The sequence below is a fragment of the Micropterus dolomieu genome, linkage group LG23 (genome assembly GCF_021292245.1).
Source record: "Micropterus dolomieu isolate WLL.071019.BEF.003 ecotype Adirondacks linkage group LG23, ASM2129224v1, whole genome shotgun sequence".
Classification (NCBI taxonomy): Eukaryota; Metazoa; Chordata; class Actinopteri; order Centrarchiformes; family Centrarchidae; genus Micropterus; species Micropterus dolomieu.
In genome coordinates, this window is record NC_060172.1 from 15,428,877 (window position 1) to 15,450,461 (window position 21,585).

Sequence of the window (21,585 nt, forward strand, 5' to 3'; positions counted from 1 at the left end):
CAAAAGTAGACTGGGAGCCAGAGCGTTCAGCTATCAAGCTCCTCTCCTGTGGAACCAGGTTCCAGTTTGGGTTCAGGAGGCAGACACCATCTCCACATTTAAGAGTAGGCTTAAGACTTTCCTCTTTGATAAAGCTTATAGTTAGGGCTGGCTCAGGTTAGTCCTGAACCATCCCTTAGTTATGCTGCTATAGGCCTAGACTGCTGGGGGATTTCCTATGATGCACTGAGCTCCTCTCTCCTCTACTTTCTCTCCCTCTGTATGCAACCTCATCCCATTATTGCATGTTACTAACACAACTTCTCCCCTTTCTGGTAGTCTTGTGCTTTCTCGTCCCTCTCCTCTCTCCTCCTATCACTTCCTGCAGGTTTTCTGGCTCTGGAGCTGTGGAGTCTGGATCTGTGGCTGCGGGTCACTTGCTGCCCCCGTGTTCCTGCTCGGCACCCTCTGCTACAACAACTATTGTTACTAGTCCTATTGTTATTATAAATCATTAACATTACGACTGTTACCATTAACACTACTATAAATATCTGTACCATTTTTCATTTAGTCTATAGCAACATCACCTGTACTGTCTGTACCTCTGTGTGTATATTGTCTAGGCTGCCCTCTCTCTCTCTCTCTCTCTCTCTCTCACCCCAACCGGTCGAGGCAGATGGCCGCCCACCCTGAGCCATGGTTCTGCTCGAGGTTTCTGCCTCTTAAAAGGAAGTTTTTCCTTGCCTCTGTCGCCTAGTGCTTGCTCTTGGTGGGAACTGTTGGGCTTCTGTAAATAGCATCATAGAGTACGGTCTAGACCTGCTCTTTTATGAAAAGCGCTGTGAGATAACTGTTGTTGTGATTTGGCGCTATATAAATAAAATTGAATTGAATTGAATTGAATTGAATTCCCCTCCTGCATGAAAATAAATGGAAAGACAATGAGAGTGAGAAAAAAATAGAAAGAGGCAGACATCACAGACAAGAGAGAGTTAGTCTACAGTATATCTATTAACTAAAAAACACTGAAATGACAAAAGAGGAAATTAGCGTTTTGATTCCTCAGTGGAATGAGAAGCAAAGTCATCCCTCCATTACAAAAAAAAAGAAAAAAGAAACTATGGGTGTGACAATATGTATTTTACTCTAGCACAAAGGCTTCTCTCGTGAATTCCAAAATCTGGGAGCGTTGGCAGGCCAAAAATAAATGAAATTGTTCACGATAGCATCAGAGGAGATAGCAATACAATACAAAAGCTATTTAACTGGGACTCTGGCATATCTCCCTGACCAAATCTGACTCCAGGCCTTTTTATCAAGCTTATGAAATAATGTCTCAGTTGATTTGTTTTAATGGGCAGAGAAGGATTTTGGAGGGAGATAAAACAGTGGCTTTGATTTTGCTTAAGGCAAAACATAGTCAGGGATAACAATGTTTTTTCTATACTTTAAAAAAGTGAATACCTGTAATAGAACTTAGGAAATAAAACACATTTTTTAATATGTAATAAACACAAATGTCATGGTGACATGCATTTTAAGGCTATACAGATGCACTAACAAATGTGCATCCTTTCATCTAATTTTCTTCACATATATGATGAGTACAAGTGGTGTTTTACTATTACAGTGTTTACAAACCTTGCTAGAGAATAAAAAAAATCAAAAGATGTCACAACAGATGTCAAACCTTATTCACTATACACACACAATAGTAAAATTAGGAATGTTGAATGCTGCACCACCAAACAAGCCTTTGAATTTGTCCACAAGAAGTCTAGGGGACTGTGTGTAAATAATTAAATTACATTGTGTCCACTAAAAAGCTAATTATTTAGTTCAACCTAACTAGAACTTTAGTGTTTACACAGCATGGTTTAAGAAACCTTGCTCTTTCCACAGTTTACAGGAGGAAATGCATGTCAACTAAATGCATATCAATAGACAATGATTTGAGTAAATGTCCACAGACACAGGCAAACGCCTGCATAAATGAACACATAGACAAGACACACATGCTTGCATGGACACACAAAAACATCCTTAAACACCCACACACAAATGGACACCTCAAATCAAACCCCCTGAACAACTGTCTGCCTCTCGTTCTCTCCCCTGTTAGCAGAGAAGGCTACTCCACTCTTAAATATGTCTCAGATAAATGTTTGATTCCGCGCAGTTCAAAGCGACTTTAATGTTATTCCTGGTGTCCAATTAAAAAGGTCTTCAAACTTTTGCAGTACACAGCAAGCTGCAGCTGACTGCATGTCTAGAGAGGGACATCTGAAGATAAGATACATAAATAAGCCATTCAAGCCCCAGTGTAGAAACCATTTACACCCTAGAGGATGTGTTTTCTAAAAATGAGCTATGATGGGCACAGATAGCAAAAGAGAGATAGACAGCGAATGTGGCTCTGTCCATGTGTTGTGGATCGCTGGTGCAGAAAATATAACTATTACTTGGTAGAGATGCTGTAATGAAATGATTTATTATGGTTTATTGTGAGTGCACGTAAAGTATGTGAAATCACAGTCATAGGCTGTGCCTGAAATCACCACTCATTCACTACTCCCCACTCCCTATGTAGGGAGTTGTACGTAGAGGACTATATAGTGAGCTCACTTGCATTATTAAAACAACACTTTTGGACAATACTCCATTCATTATATCGGCGCCGTTAATTACGTCATTGTCGTCGGACAATCAGTTGGTGGACTGTTTTTTTCTATCAGCACAATGCATGATGGTATATAGGGCTTGGTTAGTGACCATCGGTTGCACACTATTCAAAATGCATTCAGGGATACACTGAGTGGACTATATAGGGTATAATAATTATCACTATACATTCGGACAGCACTATAAAATAGCGAGCTCACTATATAGTCCGCTATATAGTGAGTAGTGGGTGATTTCGGACACAGCCCATAATGTGCCTTCCACTCCCCTCTCATTGTATACCAAAATAAACAGGGATGACATTGTCTGTTTTAGCGTGCATGTGTGAGGATATGTCTTAATTTGTGTTTAAGTTGCCCTTCTGTCTTGCTTTTTAGGGCAGCTTAGCTTAAATTCCTAACTGTGCTGGCTCTCGAAGAGCCACCATATTCCAACGCTAAAGAAGCTATTCAGAGAAAACATGCTTTTGTTTAGTATTCACTATTTAACAGCTGAGTGACCCTATTCTTATGATTTATTGAAAAGGTGTACAGCTGCTTTACTTGTGAAGTCAAGGTTACATCTTTGATTAGAATTAGCTTCCCATGGAGGCATAGCTACTGTACAGCAGTATCTACACTTTACATTGTACACTGCATTACTGTAACAGCGTCCCGGAAGCAACATCAGGGGTTTAAATCTTTTTAATAATGCAAGGAATGGTATTTCCTTGCACTGACGTAAGATCTTGTGCGGCCTACTATGCGATAGTTGAACTCCTGGATTACGTATGCATCATAGAGATGCTTAGCAAGCAGGAACAAAACAAATGCAGGGTGACAGGGCTTGGCTTGCAAGGTTATAAATCAAACCATTATCCAATACTGCTGAATGTGAAGCTGAGGTTGTGTGGTATTAAAGCCAATCTAAATTTATATTATAAAGAATAAATAAAGAAGATAAGCTAGCAAATTAGAATGTATTTAATGTAATATAATGTATCTAAACCTGGAATGTAGTATAACTTCAATTACATTTTATTCAAAAAGTGACAGAATTGTGTAAGCTGGGAAACAAGAGGCATTTGAGAATGATTAACACTGTATTGAGATTTTTTGTGCGTGGTAACTTGACAATTATAACTGATGACTGAACTTTTTTGTACAGTTGAAAACAATATGTTAGCTCTATCCCTCCTTGCACAAAATTACTGTGCTGATACTGCAACCACTGTCCTGAAACAGCTTGTTAATGCGTGATTAAAAGTTGGTAATTAAACCAGGGTCAGCAATTGAACTTTTGCTTGGTATAATTAAAAAAGGTCAGCATGAAGGGATGAAAGCCTGATCCATATATGAAAGCACTTGGATGTTTTAAATTCAACATGTCAAAGCTTATTTAATGACAGACACTGCCGACTGGCTCCACATCAGGGATAATATGAGACATTGGCTCAACCAAACTCACTGGAAACAAGTCATCAGATGAAAGAAGAGAACAGAGTATCAAATTATGATGCAGGCAAATGTATGAAAAATACATACCCCCCCCCCCCACACACACACACACACACACACACACACACACACACAAAGCTGCAGTTACTAGTTACTCCCCAGTGTGTTTTAAAGTTGGTGGGTAAAAGCCTGTCACCAAATTAAAAGAGAAGCATGTGTGCTCTAGTTGCTGAGAACTAGCTCTGTTGTGAGGTACACTCATTTGTAAACAGCCAATGTCCCTTTCTGTCTCCCCCTCACTTGCCTCCCATCATTCCCCTGAACTATTTTCAAACAAGTAGTTTAAATTTACACACAGTATGAGGTATCATTTGCAGTTACAAGCCCTACACCATCTTACCAGAGGCATACCAGATTTCCAATTAGGTTTGATTAAGGCGTTTCTGCACATCACTCCTCATGGCAAGAGAAACTACAGATGACAAGCTAGCAATCATGTGTATAGTAGTGTCATCATGAAGGTCATCCTCTCTACTGCTTCAATACTTTCCTAATTTCTCCCTGGTCTGTGACCTTATTATACTAGAAAATGAAAAAATGTTCCTCTTTGCTCTGATGAATAAAATGAGAAAGGTGTTCTGTATAAGTAAACACATTTTTAATATACAATTATAAAAAGAATGATGGCTTTAGGGATAATATATTTAGGTCTCCTAGAAATACAAACATCCAAAATCAACAATCTAATTGTAGCATGTATGCAAGGTGATCAAAACAGAGTGGCCATTGCCATCTCTCCTTTCTGTAGGTGACATGACTGTGACCAGGTTCACTCCTGACCATGAGTCAAAGATAGTCAGAAGTGTAGAGTTATAGAGATTTTCCAAAAGAAGGAACAGTACAGTCCCCAGAGCTATGCTATGGGTGTTCACAGAGGTTGTTTCTTTTTGTAGTTCATTTAAAAGTAAATAGCTTGATGACAGTATTTGTAAAAAAAAAAACAACCAAAGATGGGAGCTAGTAAACTCTCTTAAGCACAAGAATGCACCATAAGTAAGCTGTTTTCAACAAGTATTCTAAACTGCATCACAAACCAATGGTTAGGTAACTTACAGTATCTACAAATATTCACTGTCATGGATTACCCAGCATAAGAAAATTTCAAGTCTGTGAAGTTGATTTTCATATTGGACCACAATTAACGGAACCCAATGGAAAGATCTGCAGTAACACACATTCAACAGTCTATCTCATATCTAGTGTTCTAAATATGTGAAAATAATGTAAAGAATATGTGATTTCCCAGGAAAGATAAAAGGAGAAAAATGCAAGTGAAACCAACTACAGTTTTTTCACATGTATCAAGATAAATTACACCAAACAATGCAGTATCCTATCTGTCTGTGAGTTCATCCATTATCCAGGAATTGCTGACATTGCCCATAATGCCTGCCTACCTCAAACAGAAAGGGTTAAAGGATGTTTGAACTCTGGGGAAATCAAAGCAAGCCATTATCAGGCCTCTGGTGATAATCATTATAATCTAGGGAAACAAACCTCTGCCACTGGACAACTGCTTATCTTTAGCGCTCTTACTCTTGCACAAAGCATGCTAAGAAGTGGCAGTGATGGACAGACTGGATAGAGGAAAAGGACAGTCATGTTATATCTTTGATGGACAGTTTAGATTTGCTAAGGAGCTGTGATGCCAACTGCACTGTCATCAGTAAAGGAGAGGGGAAAGCCTGAGTAGCTGGCCTGATGTTGCCTTGTCAAACCTGTTGAAAAATAGGTTTAATTGGTTTGTCCCCTCCTGGTTCCCTTCAACAGCTGACACACAAGAATGTTTCTCATCCCATTCCACATCTCTTTTACACTAATCTTCCACAGCTTGATTCAATTCCGTCTCTGTTAGCATTCTCTCCTTCCTTTGCCTTTTCCATTTTTTGGGGGGGGGACGTTTCTACTGTACCTATCTCGAGCCAGATGGCCTCCATTGTTCATACTGAAGATGGACGCAATGTGCTTTTTTCCTCAGTTACTGATATCAACAAACTTTTTTCATGTAAATTATAGAATCTGATGCAATATGTATTACAGTTGAATAGCTGTATGTGCAAATCATACATCAAATAAAACACATTTGATGCATGATCAGAGCAGAGCACATTGCCAACTACCGTACAGTAGAGTCTTCATGCATTCCAGTTACCAAGCTCTCACAGATTTGCACAGACTGTTGATAGACATGTGGCATGTATCAGGATACAGCACATTTTGTAAAACTGCTATGGAGATGTGTGCATCCTTAGCCTGGAATACAGAAAATTCCAGGTCTTAGACTTAGATTTAGAGGAAAGAGAAAATTGCTGATGGTGAGGTACCAGGATGAGATCTTTATAACAACGACAAGTAGAAATTCTCATCACAAATGCTTTGCTAGTAGCATCAGGCCTCTGTAAGACTTCCCTGTTTAACTATTTTGTGCAATCTTGAGTTAAATAGTTCAACTCTTAAACTGCCTTCTTTGCTCATTATGCTCTCTTTCTCTTTGTACACCAGCTCCAGCTGTAGGCCTTCCATCTCACTTGCACAATTTGAGTATAACACAACTACATTCAGGTGCATTTAGCTATCCAGTTGAGTTCTGACTAAGCTTGGTCAAGTCTGACCATCTTGGTTTGTAAACAAATTTCATTTTTCCCATGATGGTCGATGTATGGCATGGTCACCCCTTCTACCTCACCACTACTTTCATCCCTCTCTAGTGTGCCAGAAGTGTGGTAGAAGGGTTTTTGGGATTAAAGCAGCAGTTAGCTTCAGGCCTGTCAGCTGTGTTTGACTACACCCCGCACAAGTAAAATTGTAAAAAAAAAAAAAAAAAATAGTTTGAGAAATGTGAGCTTAGGATTTATTAATTACCATTAGAAAATCTTAAATAAAACTAAGGCCATCCTGTATTTTTATCTTATTTACTATATCAAACAGACGAAAAGCTGAAAGAGAGAGACAGATGGAGATACAACAAAGGTCCTGGGATGCATTCAAACCTTGTGTTGTGGTTAAATGGTAGGTTCTTTAGACCTGCCACACACCCCTTAGGATGTACTGTTCGTAAATTGTTGTCAGTTGAAACTAGGTTGCAGCTTTGAGCTTTGGGCAGCATAAGCATTTAGCTCTCATTTATCACTTCAGCACCACAGACAGCGCACATTGCACAAAGTAGTCCACCGCTCTAGTGTCGGTAGAGGTACTCACTGAACTAAGACCATTAGCTCACTTGATGAGGGATATTAATAACAGATCATCTACACCAAACTGTGATGAAATTGATCAAAATAAAAAGTAGGCTGATTAAACCAATTGACCTAAAATAATAATAAAGTCTGTCAAGCATAGTTGAAATAGACCATTTTTGGAACAAATTATTGCGTGAAAACTCTATGTACCATTGTATTATATAGGCCTAGATAGCATAGCTGATGGTATATTTTGGAAGGAATGAATGAGTCTACTTTTACAAGGGGAAATACAATAAATTGGATGGAAAGGATTATGTTGGAAATGTACCACCACAAATCCTCGTACCACATTACAGCGTACATTATTAGGACCTAGTGCGTTTCCAGTCACGCATAGTTCCCGACAGCTGACTGAACAGAACTGAGGCTATGCCACTGTATAAGGCTTTAGACACTTACGGCAGTCGAGATTTTCATTGCACTGACAAGAAACAAAAAATCAATAAATGACATAAAAGAATAATTAAAGAATAAAGGAAGGAATTACTCACAACTCTCTATTTCGAGTGTGCAGTTTTGCTCATCCAGTGGATACCTTCTCAGGTCCATCATACAAGCAGCGGTGGTAGTGATCCTGAAAACACATGACAAAATGATGTGGTCAATTAATGGCATTATAGTAGAATTTGATAGATAGCAAATTGTTGTTTGTTGCACGGTAGGATAATATTAGTACACCCCAGCGTCTTGTCCAGCAAATGTAGACAAAGATGATAGCATAACTGATAATTCAGATCCTGTTAGTGATCAGAATGAAGACCACTACTTGAATGCCATTATCCAAAACTGTTCTCTGCAGTACAGATATTTAGGAACAAACTTTAAACGAACAAATCTTAAAGTACCTATTATGTGTACAATCTGAAGTTTGGTGAACTTAGGTTTTTGACAGCAATCATAAACCAGAACTCCACCTGTGTCCACGGGCCTTGCATTGGCCCTGGTCTGTTTTACCATTTGGATTAAGTTTGGTTAGATTTTTGTCTTCACGGTGTTGAAAGTTTCTAAATGATCATGGCAAAACCTTAGTACAGTTTTACTTCATTCACCAAAGTGCTTATAATTACATTCATAGAATTCTTATGACCAGTTATTATCCACATAACCATGAGTAACTAAACAAGACTTAAAATCTTCAAAACCTCTACAGGTAAATGCATGAGCCTTTGAGAGTTTGGGGGTGGTGGCATCAGTGGTGGGAACTCCATTGGGGATTACAGGGCCAAAGCTAATCCTTATGTCCCAGTTTTAGCATTGTTTGGATAATCCTGTGGGCCCTCTGTCAGGCCCCACCTAAGATGCGAGTCACTGCAGGGATCAAACTCTGTGGGACAGTGGTGGCAGCAGTAAGCCAGAGATAACAATGGTACTGTTTGTACTCTTGACTACTGCATGTCATATAACCATGGAACATGTGGGATGGAAAGGAATGTTTTACAACCTGATGACATCCCAAAGATTGCACATGTCAAGATGATTGCTTGTTTTAAACCAATTATTAATATGACTACAAAAAGAAGAAGCAGAAGAAGAGGAAATTACATATTTCACATTGCAGAACTATTTCCATAGCTGTTACAACAAATCTGGAGGGAAAAATTAATTAGTTATAAGCAAAACTATACACACATAAAGCTTTATTTAAATCTAAATCTGTGATTTACAAGGATTTTTGTGAGTGTGGCACAGTTGTCCATCCCTCCCTCTGTTGATTTGACTGACAGTGTTTTGCTTTGTGAATGTTGTTGTTGAGTATGAAAGGTTTGATGAATAAACAATAAAAAAAACATTGTGGGTGGTACTTTTAGATTTGTCTCTGCTTAGAATCAAAGCGCTTATATTTTAGTTCTTAACCCATGAAGTGTCACTTGAGAGATGCCAGTGCAACTCCAAAAGGACATGGGAAATATAAGAGGTGAGGTGTTGATCTTTAAGCTAATGAAATTGTTTTTCTTCTGCATCTCAAGATACCAATGAGGTTTAACGGCTGTCACATTCAGATAATATATAAATAAATCAGATCAGTGAATGTATTTCTCTGAATATTGTGTAAATCAAGGGAGTTGTTTTTACGGGACCAGTGGAATAGGCCTCTATCACACTGGTATATGTTTCATCCCGACACTGTTCATTAACAAAAGGTCTCAGAGTTATCATTCAGTTAACAAGTTTCATATGAGCAACTAATTTAAATGACAAATGTAAATCATATTATCTTGTAGCATGCTGAAATGGGATTTAGCTTTAATCTCCAGCACCTGAAGTGCCGCAAATCAACAATACCTGACACTATGTAACATGCTGAGAGAAAAGATCAATAAGGCTGTAGATTATTATCTTCATTTCAATGGAGCATAAAGCTAATACCTGAGGCTTAACTGTTTGACTTTCCCTCTGGCAGAGTCCAATTTTGACATAAAAAAACACATGCCATCAAACAGGCTACGGTAAACTCAATTTCAGTATAGTGTATAGTTTTTTCACATGTAAGTTTTTGTAAATTTTTTAATATTATAATTTATTAAGAATAATTCTTTATTAGGTACTTTTCTTCTATTTGTATTGTTTTCTAAAAACACTTAATGATTTGACCTCAGATTGAGATTTGAGACCTCGGATGGTCTACATGACCAGCAGCCAAATGAGCCAAAATCAGGCTCATCAAACTCATTTCAGCATTGTTAGAATTTTTTTCTTTCTTTATTTAAAGAGCTGCTGCAATGCTGAGCTTCCTGCAATACATCACTCTTTATTATAACATTTGATATATTTTTAACAGCAAATTTTTAATCGGAATTGTTTATAGAATCATTGCTCATAAAAATAATCTTTTCAAAAAGAAATGTTTTAGCATGGTTAAGTGCTTTAATACTAGATGTAAATAGCAGTGACCTGGGAGGTATAGCCTTCTGCTTTATTGCCACTATCATATTTTGTGTATATAATTCAACATTATAGCATTTCAATCACTATCAAAACAAATAGACGGATGGATAATTCAGGATAATAACATCGGCCAGCCATGAGTCAGTAGATAAGGTTATGTTGTCCATCAGACTTTGTGAAGGGAACATAAGGACAAGGCGGTGAGTAATAGGCAGCCATTCTTTTCCCGGCTCTGGTCTTGTGTGAGAACTTGACTCCCACTGAGGGAGATGCCACAGAGCAGCACAGCATGGTGGGTAATCGTCTAGGCACACCTGACAACATAGATACATTTGTGCCAGAGGAGAGGCTCATCTTGAGTCCAATCCCCTGTGTTACACAGCAGAGATAATCGCTCTTGTGTGCCTCTCTCACTCTTTCTCTCTGTTATCTTTGCTCTCTCTCACTATTCCATTATTCAGACCAACTGCCACTGCAATGCCAGCCTTTTAGCATCTCATATTCCTAATGTTTCTTAGATTTTGAAATGCTTTTGAAATGATGACGAAGCAATATGACAGTTCTTTCACAAAGCTGTTGCGGTCAGTTTTCTATATAGATGCATCTCATTCTGTCTGTAATAGTTCACCACAGGTGCCATATGGTGTACAGGTGGGACCACACATACCCAATTCAAAACAGTCCTCATGGTATCATTTTGAGGTCAACACAAAATCAAGCAGAAATTTAAGAGAAATGTTTGTTTTTCACAGTTCATGAATAACTGTAATTCACCAAAATCATCTTCTCACCCTCTATGATGGTCCTTATCAGCCTGTTACCCAGTATAGACACGGCCAGAGTTTAGTGCTCCAAAAAGAGCAACACATTTGATATTGTGCCTCATAACCCAAGTGTGCTGATGCTGAACAACTGCACTGTGAGATCTAGGTCTGCAAGACCAAATCATCCATTTTGGCTGATATGAAGGTGAGTAAATTTAGGTAAACTATGAAAACCAGTGGACTGTGTTTGCATTGTGATGGATGTGCGGGACATATGATTCAGAACCAGCCTATAGATAACTAAATTATCAGTTTGGGTGGTGGTTGTAAGTTGAAGAATATGGTAGCAACTAAGGTGACACTTATTAATTTCATAATTTTCAGATCATTCTCTATATAATTTATTTCTATTTTAGTCTGTCTATCATTGTATCATCTCTGTTTTTCACCTGTTGTATCTCATGGGTTGTCTTTCTGTGATTTCCCTGGGTTTGCAAGATGGTTATACGAATGCTGTTTTAAACATCATATCATTGATTGGGCTGGTGTTACTTTAAAAGAGCGCAAAGCTACAAAAGATACTGGATTAAATCTTTATAGCATGTGCCCATCAAGGCTCCCGAAGAGGAAAAAAATAAATATAATGGTCATTAAAAGGCTTCATGTTTTCCTAGCAAGCAACCTCTTACAGAAAAATGTACTTAATACAAAAAACAAGCTCTTTAGACAAACAGCCAGTAGACCAATGTAAAACTTCTACAACTTAATGTTTCTTTTCTTAGCAACAGTTCCTTTAACCAAACTTGAACCACAATCCTAAGTAGTTTTTACAGTTTTCAGAGGACAACAAGGTAAAAGAGACAATAACAATGAAATCATGTAGAGAGATGAGACGAGAGAAAATATTTTGAGGACAGAGGATGTCAGGTGACACAGTGAGGGGGCTATTATAATATCACCTTTTAATAGCAATAAAGAAGATAAAAGGGACGAGTTTGAGCATTAACATGCTGTTTTATATTAAACACCTCAGGGGTTTCCAACCCCCCAGAGTGAGACGGGAAAGTTGTTTGAGCCTAAGAGGTTTAGAGGTATTCTCCTTTTCTTGCTATCTTGTCCCTTGTCTTTGTCAGCATTTATTTCTCTCTGATGGATTTGCTGCAGGTGATGGAGCTCTGTGGCTTCCAAGTGTTTAACCAAGGAGTAAATTGCTGGTTACTTTCTGATCTCTGTGTCAAGATGGAGTCATTGGTGTAGAACTGAGAGCAAGAGCCTCTGGCGTAGTCTTTAAAAAGACTGTGTGGGAAAGGTAAAGGTCAGGCATGTTTTGTGTGTGCATGTATGCTCCTGTGCATGTTATGTTGCCGTCACTCTGTGGAGGTGTATGTGTGTGCCTGATTGTGTTTGCAGCTGTCTGGCTCTCCATTTACCCTCACATACTTTCCTGCTTGTCCCATCCATTAAATGATGCACAGCCGCATTTCTCGCTTGGATTTAGTGTAGGCCTTGGTTGCTTGGTTACAGCCTGAGGACACTGCCAACCGCACCAACTGAGCCCCATATGTTGCATCACTTGCAGTGGCCCTACATATTTACCAGACTGTGCTCTCTGTTCCTGGATGGATCAAACTTGTGAGGTCAAATCATGGCCAAGTAGCTCTAAGGGTTTCCAGCAATCATTGGGATTCAGGCCAAGTAAAGGTGTTGACTGTTGGTCACATACTTGGAACAGACAAGAATATTTACTCAAGTACTGTACCTAGGTAGAGTTACTTGACACTAAATTTATGTTTTTCTCTTATTACAGTATGAGTTTAGTCACTTATTATATTGATACTATCAATTGATCCTGGTCCCAGTCTATAGCGCTGATTGCTACAGTTGTTATTTTCCTTTTCTAATAATAATAAAGTTTTATAATCAAATAATAAGGTACAGTTTTGATGTATTTGGTACTGCCTTATACCTGTATATCACTACTTTCTACTCTTGTACAGTTTGACAAAAGTTTTCTAGTTAATTTGCAGATTAAGATTTCACATGCGAAAAGACTACTAACCTGTCTCATGACAGCTCACAATCCCTAGTAGTTCACTGTGATTTATATATATATATATATATGTCAGTGGAGTATTTTAACACTGTGGTACAGCCTTTTTTACTTTCATAAAGAATCTGATACCTCTCTTCCATTGCATATGGAGTTCTATGAGTTTCATTCAGAGACACAAAATCTGCTGCATGTTTCAATATTTAAGATAATGACAGCATTCAGAGAGCACTCGTGCCCCATAGCCAGCTGGTTCCCACCTACAGCCTACCAAGAAAACATAGGGAGCAGGATGCCGACGGAACCTAATCACTTGGATGCTATAGCACCACTTACATATCCAACCAAAAAAAATCACTGCTCTTTAGAATTTGGCTCAATAATATGTTTTTCCTTTACTGTTAATATTTAGTCAACCTGATATTGGTTATTAAAATCAGATATTACTTGTGTATGCCAATTTGTCTACATAATTGTCAGAAAAGCTCTTTGTTTCTGCAGTCTTAGCCTATCCTGCAGCAAAAAACCCAGATAAAGAACAAAAGCAATACCCTCCTTTAGATGTGCCCTCTCAGGCCTACCCTGCCTGGGAAATACAGAGAGATTCTGTTGTTTGTGATCATTTGCTTTTGCTATTATACTTCCTGGGATGAGTTTCTACTGTTTGCTAATGTGTTTCTGCAGGTGAAAGAATGCCCTTGGAATGGTAGATTTAGTATTGACGATCCATGTGGGGGTGTTAGCAGTTATGTGGAAAAAGAAACAATAGTTTACCTGTCAACAGATTTGTGCAAATGAATGCATATCATAAGCCATAATGAATCCCTGGAATGAATTGGCAGTACAATGGCAAATACAGTAAGTGTGTGTATGAATATTCATCAGGTGTTTGTACATTCTTTCTGTGTGTAGCTTTCTCTATTCTCAGCATCTATGGAATCACTGCATCCAATTACATTTTCTCAATGAGAAGATTCTCCTTGTCAACAAGGTATCTTTCTCTTTGTGTATACACATACACCTTAAAGTTTGTATATTGTAATTCTATGACAAATAAACTATTAACTGTGAGACACAGATTTACTTTTTGCATCACTATAGGCCACAGATGAAGTGATTGTACAAGGACACACCTTTTTCTTTTCATGCTCGATTTAAAACTTTTTCATAATGGGCAAAAAAAAATTACATCCATAGAGTCTGATGATCCAAAACAAATCTGAAAAATATTCTATGATGTAGTCTGTTTAAGGTCTAAATCAACATTCAGTAGATCTAGTCTGAGGTTGCTTCATGAAGTTACATAGTTGTTTGTCTGTTCTGATAAAACACTTTTAGGTTTTGTTAAACATTTACAGAAAGTGGACAGATTTACCAGATTTTCGTGCAGGTAACTTGTCATCACATTGCACACTGGTTTTTCATGTTGCTTACTCAGAGCTCTCAGATAGCTTATTTTGGGGAGAGTAACTATTTCTTGATAACATTTTATCAATCTGCCCACCACTTCTGTGCAGTGTCTCCGCTGGTTGCCTGGCAACCTCACACTGACGACTGTGACTCTGGGAAGTCCCTAACTGAACCCTGACTGTTGTTTGCCTAGAAATAGTTCAAGCACCTAATTCATGGTAAAACCACAAATTGTCTTTTTAACATTTCTTTTTGTTTACGGACAACACACCATGTTTATTTTTGAGTTTTAGAGTGTGTTTTGCCAGTGTTTATGTGATGCTAAGCTAATCCTGGCAACACCTCCATTCTCAATAAACAGACTGAGAATGACATCAATCTTCTTATCTAATCTCATTTAGGAAGCAATTCAGTGTATTTCAAGACAAACACCAACTTTGTCCCTGAGTGAGGATACTGAATATATGCATTAATAATTTCACATATTTGTATTCATATATGTATCCTTATTATGTCAGAGTATAGGACATTTGATTTGCATAACCCCTATTATTAGACATATTTGATTTTCTTTGGTGTATGGTTTTACTACTGGCTTCTCAGGGACCATTAAAGTTTCATGAAGTCTAATCTAATTTATTGGCATAATAAATTAAATAACCACATAATGTGTATTAGGCTTTCAGGGGACAGTAATATGCTGCGTGGATTTGTGCGCACTCACTGACATGACCCAATTTAGGATTTGTAAAAATCTGGTCATCCTACTTACATGATATTGAGTGTCAAGGGTGATGGATTTCTTCTCCCAGTTTCAACCTAATCCCACTTCATCCAAAGTAATATTTGCAGTGACTTTGTGTCATAACTTCTGCAGTGCATGAAAAATGTGCAAACCCATATTCCAAGTGATGATGGATTTTTCATTTGCATATTGGATTCAGTGGTTGCGTTGATACTGTAGGTTATCCGTTTTAACTCAAATGGCCTGACACAGGGATAATTTGTACTATTTGTGAGGGTCAGATTATGCTGAAGTAGAACTCAATCTGCTGGTGCCTCTCTAGTTTTCTTTTGTATGCTTTTGTCCACTTTAAATGGCAATGAGCACATTGGCTTTGATTTAGAAAATTTCTTTATTCCCACACTGCGATAAACCTCTAAGGAATTCATCAATCAGACAACTTCAAAAATAATCAAGCACTATGCTTGATGTTGTGTTTACTGTATGTAGGGACCTGAAGTATAATGCTTTGCTTTGTCATCAAATCATGTGTCTGAACATTACTTTGAACATAGCTATGATCTAGAAAGAATGTTTATGTCAGTAAACCGACTGTAAGTTTGACAGGAGGATTTAATCTGATGGCATTGAGCGTAAAAAGAATTCTAAAAAATCTGATTCTAATTCACTTGAATGAATGCTCTGCCATAATTGGACTTTACATTCAAGTAAAGGTCCCTTGTCCCTTGCAGTTATAAGCTAGATCTCATAATTTTGCCTTTGTTTGGCATCATTGGACACATTTTTTCTTTTTTTTCTTTTTTTTACTCATAGCCTTAGCACTTATTCCAAGTAAAATGTCCTGCTAAAGAGACAGACATTGCTCCATTTATTTTCTCTCCTTAATAGTTGCCTCTTTCTTAATCTCCTGCATCTCTAAAGAATCTGATTGCTCTTCCTTCTCTTTCACTTCCCTTCTACGCTTGCTGTAGAACTGCAACACAACTTATATCTACTAACTGTTTGGCATTTTGTTGCCACTCAAGTGATGTTACTTCCATCGGACCTTGGCAGAGATGTTTCTCAGGTTGTGTAAGAAACCTGACAACACGCTGAACACTGTAACAGTGTGTGAGTAATGAAAATGGACAGCACTGGTAAAGACGACCAAACAGAGCAATACTGACAAGATTTCTTTGCAATCCCCTCTCTCTCCTTCTTTGCCTTGTTGTCTCTATCTCTCTCTATTTAATTCCACTCTCCCACAGCAGTGCCAATGCGCTGCCATGATGGCCATTAAGATGTTATGGTTTTCAATAACTTTTTATAGAGTTTGTGCATCAGAGGCCTATTTGCAAAATGAACTGATGAGACATCAGTGAGGTGTAAGAAGTGCACTGTAATCATGTTAACTTTGAGAGGTTGAAACTGAGTTGGTCAATCCACTTATATTATAGAAGAGGGGTTTTGTTTCTTCCTACTAAAAACAGATGACAGATTAACTTATCAAACATGCAAATGTCTCAGCTTCGGGAAATATTTAGAATACCAACAAAAGTAAACTCCCTGAAGAATGTTAACAAAGAAAACATCAAACCTGATGTTTTGTAAAAGTCTTACTACAGTCTTTGTAGTTTCAAAGGAATGTTGAATGTCATTGTCTGAGAAAGTCATCCGTCACACTGAATTTGAGAAGACTGTAAAAATTACAAACATACTGTTCTTTGGTAGAAAGCATGAATGGATATTTCTATCATCTGACAAGATTACAATTAATCAAAAAGTCCAACTAAAATCACAATTAGTGGTCCCATTTTGCAGTGTTCAAGTTAGTGTTCATAGAATTTTGTTATTGAAAAGAAGAAAAATGGGAATATCAAAAAATATATTTGTAAGTTAAGAAGGAAATATGCAGGCATAGTAGGGACGTTTATAAATGTGAGTTTTTCTATATCTATGGCACTTGTGTTGCAGGCTGCTGTGATAGTCAGAGTGACTGTGTGCCTATGATAGAATGATGATTATAACAATTACTTATTCAAATACAGTTAAAAATGTAACCGTTTGACTGGTTGTTTAAAGATAATCTAGGGAACTAATCCTGTCCAGCTGGTTAATGCAAACATATGGGTCGCAATCATGAAGCCAAAAACTAAATTTCTCTCTGCTTGCTAATGATTATTTTCTCTAAGAGAACACACGGCATGCAATTTACAGAGCAAATATGTATCCTGTAGCAGAAAAAAAACAAAACCAAAAAAACCCAGCTAATTTAATTTCAGATGAACTTTACATGCGCTTTGTTTTACACTTTTGATGGTGATGTAAATTATGCAGAGACTTTGCAAAAGAGTTGAATTTATTGTTACAGAAGCCTTGTGTTGTGATGTGCACGTCCTATAAATGAGGACACAAGTAGGTCACTTCATCAACATTCTAATTTTCGCTCAGGGGCAATATTGCACCTCACATCAGTAGTTTTCTTCATCTGGCTCTAATGAGCTAATTACTGACTGAGTCCAATGCAGCAATTGTTGACTCATTGTTATGTTAAAGTTGGTAGAATTTTTTTTTTCCCTCCAGGTTGTTTGTTTGATTTTAAAAATAGAAAGTACACTGACAAAAGATAAAATTTGAAATGTTTGACAACATGAAGTGGAAATTACTACAATTTGTGCAGCATAGTTAGCATCATTATCTGGTACCGTACTCATCAAAGAGGTGGGAGATATATGTTTTTTCTTTCAGTTTATTTGCTCATGTAAATTTCTAACCCTTGGTATTGTTGTGAAGTCAAAAACGTTATTTCAAGAGATTAAAATCTGACCTTAGACCGTACAGTACGGTACCATCTGGGTGTAGTCGGATCATTCTATTCTTTACTGTGACGCCATGGACAAACGATTTCTTGTCATTGAGGAAGTAGGTGTCGGGGACCCAGAGCTGGTCAGCCACCCGGTTATCTAAGGTCAGGTTGAGGGGGATCTCAGAGTAGGACAGCCGCTTGTCTCGCCAGGCCTGCTGGAAGTACATCGTCAAAGTGTAGTCCTGAAAGTGCATAGAGAGGGAGCAAAGGAGGACAAAGAGGGGGAGGGAGGGAAAGAGCAGGGAGAGGAAGGAAGAGCAATGGATAAAATGGAGGAGAGAAAAGAGAGAAGAGAGGGTTACCCTCCAAAAAATGACCATTTTACACAGCTGTTCTGCAATACTTTCCCACTGCAAGCTCTGAGATTAGACCAGACTAGGCTTCAATATTGGATGAAGTTCACTTAAAAGCAAATGGAACAGTAGCAGTAAAACCTCTTAGTACAAGGCAATTGGGGATTCCTTCTTTTCATAGACACATGAGGTTAAGACAGACAGTGTGAAAGAGTGTGTATGTGAGGGAAGCGAGACAGAGGGACAGATGGTTAGGGTTTGGTGTGTGTGTATGCGTGTCAGTTCGGGTCTGTTAATATATGATAAAAATATATGTGTGGCTTGCTCGGTTGGCTTATTGTGCATGTTTGTGTGTTTGCGCATACATACACACACAGAAGAGAGAGAGAGACCACATGTTCCAGACAAATGAAAATAGCCTTCAAGCAACCTCAAAATCAGTTTTAAAATATCTCTTATATGCTCTATTTGCTTTGACAGTTGCTGTCTTTCTGGGATTAAGTATTGTTTGTGAAATGGGCTCACTATGTTGTACTTGCATAACAAGTTCACTCATTTTCTTCTGTTTGTCCTCCCAGAACCAGAATTACATCAAGTCACGCACAGACAGCACATAGCCTTTTAGGGACTGTATGTGTCTGCTTTACATAGCAGACTCAGACATCAGAGTGGGTTGGACATAATATACATAATATAAATAATATACATAAAATATATATATATATATATATATATATAAATATACACTAATAGCTTTCATCAAGAACTCAATGGGGCTGTGGAAAACAAATCTGGAAGCCAACTCAAAGCCAATTGAACAAGTCACCCTCAAGTGCAGCATATACCAAGGCGATGCACTATCCCCGCTGCTGTTCTGCATAGGCCTGAACCCCCTCAGCCAGATCATCAAAAAGACTGGCTACGGATACCGGTTCCGAAGTGGAAAAACCATCAGTCACCTCCTCTACATGGATGACATCAAACTGTGTGCAAGAAATGAGCGAGACATCGACTCACTGATTCACACTACCCGGATCTACAGCAATGACATTGGAATGTCATTCGGACTGGACAAGTGTGGTCGCATGGTATTAAAAAGAGGGAAGATGATCAGAGCCGAGGGGGATGAACTATCAGAAGGCCACATTGCAGATGTTCAGGACAGCTACAAATACCTTGGGGTATATGCCCTGCCAGGCATCAGATACCCCGCTGCTATAATAAACTGGCCAAAGGAGGAGATAGAGGCCACTGACATCAAGACAAGAAAGCTCCTCACAATGCAAGGAGGGTTCCACCCCAAATCCAGCACCCTGAGACTCTACACCAAGCGTATCAAGGGAGGCCGAGGGTGAGGACAAGGAAGACGAAGAACCTTCATGGAGGGACAAGCCGCTGCACGGCATGTACCACAGACAAATAGAAGAAGTGGCTGATATCAAGAAATCCTACCAGTGGCTGGAAAAGGCTGGACTAAAGGACAGCACAGAAGCAATAATCATGGCGGCACAAGAACAGGCACTCAGTACAAGATCAATTGAGGCTGGAGTCTACCACACCAGGCAGGACCCCAGTTGCAGACTGTGCAAGGATGCCCCTGAGACAGAACAGCACATAGCAGTAGGGTGTAAGATGCAGGCAGGAAGTGCGTACATAGAACGCCATAACCAGGCAGCTGGCATAGTGTACTGGAACATCTGCCATGAGTATGGGCTGGAAGTCCCAAGGTCAAAATGGAAGACACCTCCTAAGGTAGTTTAGAATGACCGAGCTAAGATCCTGTGGGACTTCAAGATGCAGACTGACAAACTGGTGATAGCTAACCAACCAGACATTGTGTTGATCGACAAACAGCAGAAGGCAGCAGTGATAGATGTGGCAATCCCAAGCGACACCAACATCAAGAAGAAGGAACACGAGAAGCTTGAGAAATACCAAAGGCTGAAAGAAGAGCTAGAACAGATGTGGAAAAAAACAGTGGTGCCAGTGGTAATCGGATCACTGGGGGCTGTGACCCCCAAACTGGGAGAGTGGCTACAGCAGATTCCAGGTAAAACATCAGAGGTCTCTGTCCAGAAGAGTGCAGTCCTAGGAACAGCTAAGATACTGCGCAGAACCCTCAAACTCCCAGGCCTCTGGTAGAAGACCCGAGCTTGAGGATGACACATACAGTCCCCTCCAAAAGTATTGGAACGGTAAAGCAAATTCCTTTGTTTTTGTTGATCAAAATCAAGATGTTGATCAAGATCAAAAGATGAGTATGAGACAAGAGTTCAGAAATTCTGCTTTTATTTCCTGGTATTCACATCTAGATGTGTTAAACAACTTAGGACATATTGTATTTGTATTAGACTACTGCATTCTTAGGAGAGCAAAAGTAATGGAACAAATAATAACATTTAATATTTGGTGGCATAACCCTTGCTTGCAATAACTGCCCCAAGCCCCATCAACATCACCACTGTTGCATTCTTCATTTGTGATGCTATTCCAGGCTTTTACCGCAGCTTCTTTCAGTTCTTGTTTGTTAGACTTTAAGAAAACATGTGTTTTTGTGAGAAACGCACTGAATTTAAACATAACTGTTTGTGTACAAAAAAATAAACACTTATGTAAATTGTAATCTTAAAATTCAAATTCAAAGCACTGAGCAAATTTATCGTGGTTAAATTCAGGGTTGGACCGTACATACAAGAATATATTTTCTATTAGTTATGACGAAAAACACATGAAACCTGAAACACATACAGTAAGTTAATCATTTATAAATAAACAGACGAAGTTTAGTACTTTGCATTGAAAATCCCTGATGGTAAATCTAGGTCACGTAAAACAGTCAAGCCAGCAGTCAGATGCTCATGTAGCACACTGAAGTAAGAAGCCTACCAATCATCCATGAAAAACTAAGTTAAATAAACTTGCTGTCTCAGGGAACTTTTTGTCATGACTGGCACATCCACTTTTGGCAAAGAGGCTGAACATGCATTTTTGAATATACCCGTCGGCTACAGATCTGACATCCCACAGCACCTTGGGAACTGGAGGCTTGGATATTGACTGGATGGAGTCAGGGAAACAGGAGCAGCTTTTCTCAGTGAAGTCCTTGTTTGACTTAAATAGGTTATGTCATATTGTTATTGTTGTTTGTACCTTATTTGGCTTGAGGTGCTGATAACCACGAGTTTGAGAA

General features: G+C 38.6%; 1 protein-coding gene across 2 annotated transcripts in view; it reads right to left on the bottom strand.

Moving 5' to 3' along the window:
• Positions 1-21,585, bottom strand: part of LOC123963189 (gamma-aminobutyric acid receptor subunit beta-2) — a 72,501-nt gene that overhangs the window by 17,560 nt on the left and 33,356 nt on the right. For both annotated transcript variants that reach the window (XM_046039832.1, XM_046039831.1), the window contains exons 4-5: positions 18,064-18,284; positions 7,894-7,976 (exon numbers count right to left, since the gene is read on the bottom strand). In XM_046039832.1, the coding sequence (XP_045895788.1) occupies positions 7,894-7,976; positions 18,064-18,284 (304 nt within the window). The remainder of the gene's footprint in view (positions 1-7,893; positions 7,977-18,063; positions 18,285-21,585) is intronic.